An 8657-nucleotide genomic window follows, 5' to 3' on the forward strand; every position below is an offset into this window, starting at 1 on the left:
TGATTCATTTTTAACACATATTATAGTTTACCAATTCACAGTACCTAATAGATTAAAAAAAAAAGCATGATCACGTCAGATGATGAAAAATTTTGATCAAGATAATTTTATCCTAATTTTAAAAAAAATTATTATCGTGTCATAAAATGGAGATTAATAGAAAAAAATCTAGAGGAGAAAATAGTATTATTCTTAAATTAAATAAATATTCCAATTAAATTGAAATTAAAAGTATAAAATGTTAAGGACAAGCCCATTGGCATGTGCTTGAAACTCTCCAAGTTTATAATAAGAGATTTCGAAATTTATTTTTTTAAAAAGAAAAAAAAAAGAAAAAAAAAAAAGGGAGACTTGTGGCCGTCGTAGGACAATACCGAGAAAGATTCTTTGTATAAAGACAACACTAATGGAATAAAGACACCCATTCAAAACATAGCTGCATTTCTAGGCATACATACACATATATATACACACACACTCTCTCTTTTTCTCCAAACCATTCCACAATTCACTCAACCTTAATTCCGCCATACCCACACCTTAAAAAACCTCAAACTTCTCCTATGGAGTGGATTAGAGGTCCCACCATAGGCCGGGGCTCCTCCGCCACCGTTTCCCTCGCCACCGCCGCCGTCCCCGGCCACCACTTCGCCGTTAAGTCCACCCACTTATCTTCTTCCGGCATGCTGCAAAGGGAAAAGGATATACTTTCCCACTTCGATTCTCCCTACGTTGTTAAGTGCTTAGGATGTGACATTTCGTACGAGCACAACAATGCTTTGTACAATCTTTTCTTGGAGTATGTTCCCGGCGGGACTCTCTCCGATCTGGCAAAACGGGGTCGTTTCAGCGAGGCCATGGTTCAATTTTACGCCCATCAAATCTTATTGGGGATTGATTTTCTTCACTCTATGGGTTTTGTGCACTGTGATATAAAGGGGCAGAATTTATTGGTTAGTGGGGATTATAGCGTTGTTAAGATTGGGGATTTGGGGTGCGGGAGGTTCTTGGAAAACGGAGAAGAGTCTTCGAGTTCGGCATTTTCCGGCACGCCGGCGTTCATGGCGCCGGAGGTGGCGAAAGGGGAGGAGCAGGGTTTTCCGGCGGATATTTGGGCGTTTGGATGCACGGTGATTGAAATGGCCACCGGGTCTGCTCCTTGGCAGGACATGAACGACCCTGTTTCTGCCCTGTACAGAATCGCGAATTCCGGCGACGTCCCGGAGTTTCCGCGGTGGTTTTCCGGCGAGGCTAAGGAATTCCTCGGAAAATGCTTGGATCGAGACGCTAAACGGCGGTGGACGGCGGCGGAGCTTCTTCAACATCCGTTTCTGCGGAGTATAAGCTCAAACTCCGTGACATTTAAAGAATTTGTGGGCGAATTTGTCAGAAATTCTCCGACGAGTGTGATGGACCAAGCGGTTTGGAATTCCGTCGAGATTTCACGATCTTTTTGTAAGTCAACGGCCACGGCCGGTTTTCCGGCGAACCGGATCGGACGCCTGATTATTCAGGCCGGCGGCGAAGGACTACCGGACTGGGAAGAGGACGGCGGTTGGATGACAGTTAGAGACAACCAAGAAGAGGAATTAACCGATTCGGAACCAATTTTGATTTCAATTCTTTGTCCAGAAGATCTGGAGAGCTCAATTATTGTTAATGAAGCTCCGTTATTTGATTCTCCTGATGATGATGAGATTAGCGTTAATGATAGGGTTAATCCTAGGACAAATATTGTATTGTCCTGTGAAAATTTTAGAGATGCTTTTGTATCATGGATCCAAGATTTTGATGACAACATAATATTAAAAACTTCATTTTCTTCTAAAGCTCTCTGCTTTCTCATTCAAAAACACCCTCAAGCTCTGATTCCTTTCACACCCATTTGCCCCAAATACCAGGTGTCCGATGTTGTTTTAGACCCTAGATTCTTTTGTATCTCGCTTTATTTACAAGCTACAAAGTTCACAATTGCTTAAAAGAACTAAATTCTCCTCACTTAAGTCACACATTTTTAGATAGTAAGAGTGTGTTTGGTTGGTGGGTTTAGGTATAAGGAATGTGTATAAAAGTGATTAGTTGTGTTTGGTTGATGGGTTTTGTGAATGCTACTATGGGTTTGGAATACCCCATTAATGAGAAAACCATACCCTTATTAAATAAGAGTTTCATCTCCCTTCCTCCTTTCTTCCCCAACTATTAATAATCATTCTCATTCCACCCAACTACCAAACATGCTAAATACTTTCACCAAAACCCATTGCCATTACCAAGTATTTGATACCCATTCCGATTCCGATTCCCATGTGCGTATGGGTTTGGAATACCCCATTAATGAGAAAACCATACCCTTATTAAATAAGAGTTTCATCTCCCTTCCTCCTTTCTTCCCCAACTATTAATAATCATTCTCATTCCACCCAACTACCAAACATGCTAAATACTTTCACCAAAACCCATTGCCATTACCAAGTATTTGATACCCATTCCGATTCCGATTCCCATGTGCGAACCAAACGCATCCTAAATTTAATTATAGTGGTTCTAGATCGAAGGTCTTCACATGATATTAGTTTGGGTTTGAATTACGTGTCCATAAAAGGCGAAATAAGGCTTCCACACTCCGCCCCAATAGGATTTGTGGAGATGGTGCTCACAAGGAGCCCAATATATTGGGTGTACAATCTTGTGTTATTGTCCACAATCTATCACCTAAGAATCAACTAAGTTACCTGTGCAGGTACAAAGTACATTTGAACAGCTCTATTCGCAAACTGTTTAGAAAACACAAAACTAACATTACGAAAATCTTTAGCTAAGACTCTAATATTTTCTAAAATAAGATCAAAGAAAGTGCAGTAGTCACTGTTCCTAATTATTGTGTGGATTATGAGTTTGAATTACTTAAGCGGTGCAACAATACCCTGCACCAAGAAAGTTGTCTTTATATATTCTTAAACTTAACTGAATTAGTCTCATCCCGTGAATTACAATACTCCCTAAAAAGGTATAAAGAGGGGAGAGAGGAGTTGACTTTGTGTTTGGCGTAGAAGGAGTTTGAGTTGGCAGACTTGAACAAGTCAGGTAGGAAGTCAATGCTTTGTTTTTATCGTTTGTGTTTGTACGTGTGTGAACACAAAAGACTTGTTTCATACTTTATTATGTTGAAGAGTGGGGAAGTCAGCGCTTTGTAGCCAGCAACTCCATTTCATCATTCATGGTTTGAAATTTGACACAAACCAAAAATATATTAAAATAAGTTAGGTGAATTTGAAATGGTTTAAATGAAGTCAACGCCCCAATTATGCTTCCTTCTCATTTCCTAATCTTCTTTAACACCTTTGAATTTGGCAAAAAGGCTTTGGCTTTTGTAGTTGTTGCAAAACCAGGCTGCCTCAACCTGCACTCCCACTTGCCAATCCATTTCTAGAAGAGTCAAGTAGTTGGGTCTATCATCACTTACCATAAAAGTTTAGATAAATAACCATTATTATCTCATTTCTGTATAAATTTATTCCATTCAATGAGACTTAACTGAAACTTGACTGAATTAGTCTCACCACGATGAGCGGAAAATTTTGCACACAGATTCTCACCCTCACACTGTCATTAGAGTAAGACTTTAGAGTGATCAGTCGAACCAACTGAGCTAGTCTTGCAGGAACCAATCTCCTTTCATTTGAACTATAAGGTGTTAGTAATTCGCAACTTTAATACTACTTTCCTCTAATTGGTTTAATTTTTATTAGAGTTGACAAATAGTCACATATAAAAAGTAATTTAAACTTTTTTATCCCTATTATGATCAATTTCAAATAACGTGATTGTGGGTCAAATACAAAGCTTGGTCAATTCTCATTGTACGATTAACAGACCAGCGGGTCACTTTGGAAAGAAAGCTTTCTCACGTTAAATTCACACAATAACCTAATGATAAGACTTGAAGGCAATTAGGTCAATTTGTGTTGGCAATATGAATGGATGGGAGAATATTGAAGCAGTAAAATTTGGGGAAAATGGCATAATTGTTGTGTTGGAAGATGAGTAACAGAAATGATGGGTGTTGTTGGGTAAATGATGAAGCAACAGTTGACTATGTGCTCATGGCGTGGCTGTTGTCCTCGCCTTGCTTCAACATAAACCCGTATTATCACTTAAATGGAAGAAAGATTAATTTTATTTTTGACATTTGACCGGTTTTTTTTTTTTTTTTTTTTTTTTTAGTTATTAACTTAAAATTTAAAAAATTTTATACTTAACTTTGAAAATTTATAGCTATTAGTCTGGTTCTTAAAGAAATAAACGTGGTACAATTTCAAAAGTCATGTATAGCATTAAATTTGATCAATTTTTAGAGTGAAGAAGTAAAAATGAAAAATAAAATGGTTGAGAGACTAACAGCCCGTTTGGTTCGCTGGAAAATATTTGAAGGAAATGGAATTCAAATTCCATGAAAAACAAATTACTAGGAAAATGGATTCTATTGTTTGGTTGGTGGAAAAGAAATTACTGGGAATATGAATTCCATTGTTTGGTTGGGTTTGGAATGATAAGGAATAATGTGTATAATGACATAAATAACCCTACACAATAATAATAATAAGAGTAATTAATAAAGTTTGGTGGAGGCAAAATTGTAACACTAGTTTTCCATGGAAAACAAAATACCTAAGATTTCCATTGAAAATGTTTTCCTCATTGTTAAGGAAAACTTTTTCCATGGAAATTGTTTTCCACCCAACCAAACAACATAAAAAGTCATTTTCCTCAACTTGTAGGAAAACATTTTCCATGGAAAATGTTTTCCATCCAACCAAACACCCCCTAATGGTTCGTTTAGAAACTTGAAAAATTAAATTTTGAAAATTATTTTATGAATTTTTCACTGTTTACCTATCCATAGAATACAAAGTTACGAAAAATATTCATCTTGCTTATGAATTTTTACTTAGAAGACATTTTCGAATTTCTTTCTTGCGTTCGGTTCTCTCTCTAACTTGATTAAAACTCGTGATGGGCTGGTTAGGCTGGGCGAACATAATTATTAAAGAAAAATAAAAACTTAATCTAGCCTGACTTGTCCAAATTTTTTTAAAATAAAGTTTTTATTTATTTTCAATTTTTTAATTCAGAATTACTACATTTATTCATTTAAAATAATTAATATTTTATTAAAAATAACTTTGTAAGGAGTAATAATTTTTTGTTTATATTTTAAAAAATGAACCCAAAAAATAAAATGATGTCTTTTAGCAACCATCAAAAAGAAAAAAAAAAATTCCCAAACATATCCTAAAACTAGAATTAAGGTTTAAGAATATAATATGATTGTGTTGCACATTCCCATTACAAGCTAATTAAGCTAGCCAAAAGAAGAATAATGGAGAATGAAAGTCGACCACTTTTAGTGGAACTATATATGTATGATGTATGAATTGGAATCCTATGATTATTATGTTGTGTTGAAAATTGTGACACCGCCGTCCCATCCTCTTATGACTTCACCCATGACATCGTCCGACCAAAGCTACCACTCCTGCCTATTGCGCATATATGCAATTATTACACTATTCACGTTAGAATCTTCCCATGATATATATATTGAATTGCCATGGGATATGATTGGTCACCCACAATTTCAGACTATCCAAGGTTGAATCTCCAACCCTAAAGACTCTATGTTCTGGCTTGACTTAAATTTTCAATCCTAAAAGTCTCACGTTCCAGCCTGACTTGATCTCCAACTCCAAAGACCCCACGTTCCGGCCTGACTTGAATTTCCAACCCCAAAATCTCATGTTCCGACCTGACTTGATCTCTAACCCCAAAGGTCTGAGAAAGTATTTCGGAAGATGTAAATCATAATAACTCGATCAGCTGAACACAGAGACTAGACAATTGCTTATTGCGTACAAGGAGTCCCCTCATTTTGAGTTATTGTCCCCACACTACTGCTAGTATTCATGATATTTCTTCCCAAACTTCACTCAGATTACCAAATCATTTTGTTAGGGTTTAGTACATGACACCCTTTTTTATTTTCTCATATATGAAGTATGAACACTAGCTAACTTAAATATCTTCATGCAAACTTTTACATCTAAAGTAATAGGCGGTTGGAATTTATCATGAAAAAAGAAATTATTTTGGGCCACTACATGCTTACCTAGTTATGTAAGAAGAACCAAAAAGTTAAAAATTGAGGGAATGTCATTATACTCCTGGAATCAAAGTCAACAAAAGAAAATTGTGTTAAAATTTTTAAAGATTCTTTGAATGGACAATTTTGTCCCTGAAAATTGAAACTTAATACAAAAATTGTGTTGTGCGGTACTGTTTTAAAAAACAATTTCCTAACCTAATCGAACAAATTAAACTCTCAAGTATTGTCGCTTCTCAAAGTAATTTCATACACCTAAAAAAAACACAATACCAGATCATTTACATGCTTAATTTACTCGGACTTAAAAGACAAAAAAAAAATGTAAACTAGTAGTTTGACTAAAAAGATCAGATGTGAAAAAATTTAAAGTTGTGCATCAAAAGCAGCAATGTAACAAAATAAAGACATAATCAGTTAAATTATACATGTGAGGATTAAGATTGAAGTAGCTAGCATGCAATTGGTATGGCATGCATGATACAAAAACATGGTGAAAGATTCTTGCATGCTGGCTATAGATTATGAACATCTTTTCATGCAAAAATATCAACGCTGCAATCAAGGTGAGGCCAGGCCAGGCCATCAATCAGTAAACTTCCGTAGTCCACAAACATAACCTCTGAATCTCATCTTTTGGGTGTATCTTTTCCTTGGATTCATCTACTTGGCAAATCCTTCCTTTCCTGTCAACACACACTTGTCAGAATACATTTTTCTAAACAGATATAAAGCATGGCAAATAAATCAAAGTGTTGATTTTAATTTAAAATATTTAAATCGCTTAAAGCATCTCCGATAGTTTTAATTTTTGAGAAGTTTTTACACTTGTAATTAGGAAAGAGAAGATGAAAGGGGGTGAAAAAACAAAACAAAACAAAATCTGGAAAAAGAAAAAAAAGTCGCATTAATGTGCATGGCTGGGCGCTCCTAGTGCGTCTCATGCGCACCAAACGAATTTATTATGTTTTTAGGTGGGACCCACAATTGAAACTGCAACATTCTCAAATTTTCTCTCTTTCTTCTCTCACTTCCACTAGGATATATGGTCTCAAAGCCGCGCAAAAATCATGCCAAAAACACATGTAGAGATGCTCTTAAAGATAAAGATTTAATTGAAATCTGACTCTCTAAAAATCTAATTCTTAACGCTAGTTCATAATCGACATATATTAAGAGAATCAATCGTAATTATCATCATATTATAGTATTTGACACTTATCTTCATATTATAATATCTTTTAAATATAATGATAAAATATCTTGAATTTCGCTACAACAAAAATATGAGTCCTTGAGTATGTGGATACCTTCAATTAGAGCATGGAAATGAGGGAACTTATCATTAGAGTGGGCACAATGGCTATGAATATTGTGATTGACTAGTGGTTCAAGTTAGGCTATACTATATTCCTAGCTAGTCATGTAGAAAAGGTCCACCTAACAATTAGCATGTTGCATCCTCATTGGTGAATAGGGTCCCCAAATTTCTTTTTTATTGGGTTTATCGAGGCAAACCCCACTCCTCTTCCGAGTATGTGAGTAAACCCTCGCCCTGTGATCCTAGCCGGCAAAGGACCGCAAGGAGGTTAACCAGCCTAGGTTGCCCATAGCTGACCGGCTCAAACCCGGGTGGCAGACGGTTTCGAACTCAGGACCTCACGGCCGCGAGCGTCTTGGTCTTGCCACTCAGGCTGCCCTTACGGGCAGCAAATTTCTTTTTTATGATTCATGGCATGTTAGGTCATGAATTTTACCTGGTGGGGTTATAAATTATTTTCTTTCATATTTTATTGAAGTATGATTCCAAAAATATATGTGTCGAACTACTGAATATAGAAGGATGGTATAAAAGTTACGGAGTACATGGTTAAGAGATTACCTAGTACTTATGATTTTGCTATAGATAGATTACCTTGTAAAAGTAGATAATTTTTTTAGTCTAATTATGAACTTTCCGTAAATTTTACTTGGTCCACACAACATTGTGAACCATAGTTCAAAACGGTACCGTTTCTTTTAATCAAAACCGTTCCACGTAATTAGCTCTGCAGTTTCAATTTATATACATTTGTAGTTTCATTTCAACATAACTATAATGTTATACCAATTTTTATATTTAAATATTGTTATGATATTTATTATTATTATATTATAATAATAATAATAATATTATTATTATTATTATTATTATTATTATTATTATTATGTAGAGACAATTTAATCTTTTTATCAGTTATTCATTTACCGTTCCAAAACGAATTAAGACAAATATTTTCCATTGAAATCTTCCATTATTTTTGGACTGTTAATGTCAGTTTGTCTATGTTGCAGAATTCTTGAAAATAAGGTCTTCTGTGAAAAGTTTCAAGTGGAATTAGGAGACGAAGCATTTCGAATGGTGATGTGCTTTGTGTATTCAATCAACAAGAAAAATCATAGGAAACAGTAACTTCCAATGTGCAAGTTGCGCACCAAATAATGATAATAATAATAA

General features: G+C 35.4%; 1 protein-coding gene across 1 annotated transcript; it reads left to right on the plus strand.

Annotated features, from left to right (window-relative positions):
• Positions 1 to 209: 209 nt before the first annotated feature.
• On the plus strand, positions 210 to 1979 carry LOC116023612 (mitogen-activated protein kinase kinase kinase 18-like). The gene has a single exon (XM_031264617.1). The coding sequence runs from the start codon at positions 564 to 566 to the stop codon at positions 1977 to 1979; it is 1416 nt and encodes a 471-aa protein (XP_031120477.1). The 5' UTR covers positions 210 to 563.
• The last annotated feature ends 6678 nt before the right edge of the window (positions 1980 to 8657 follow it).

This window comes from Ipomoea triloba, chromosome 6 (genome assembly GCF_003576645.1).
Source record: "Ipomoea triloba cultivar NCNSP0323 chromosome 6, ASM357664v1".
Lineage (NCBI taxonomy): Eukaryota > Viridiplantae > Streptophyta > Magnoliopsida > Solanales > Convolvulaceae > Ipomoea > Ipomoea triloba.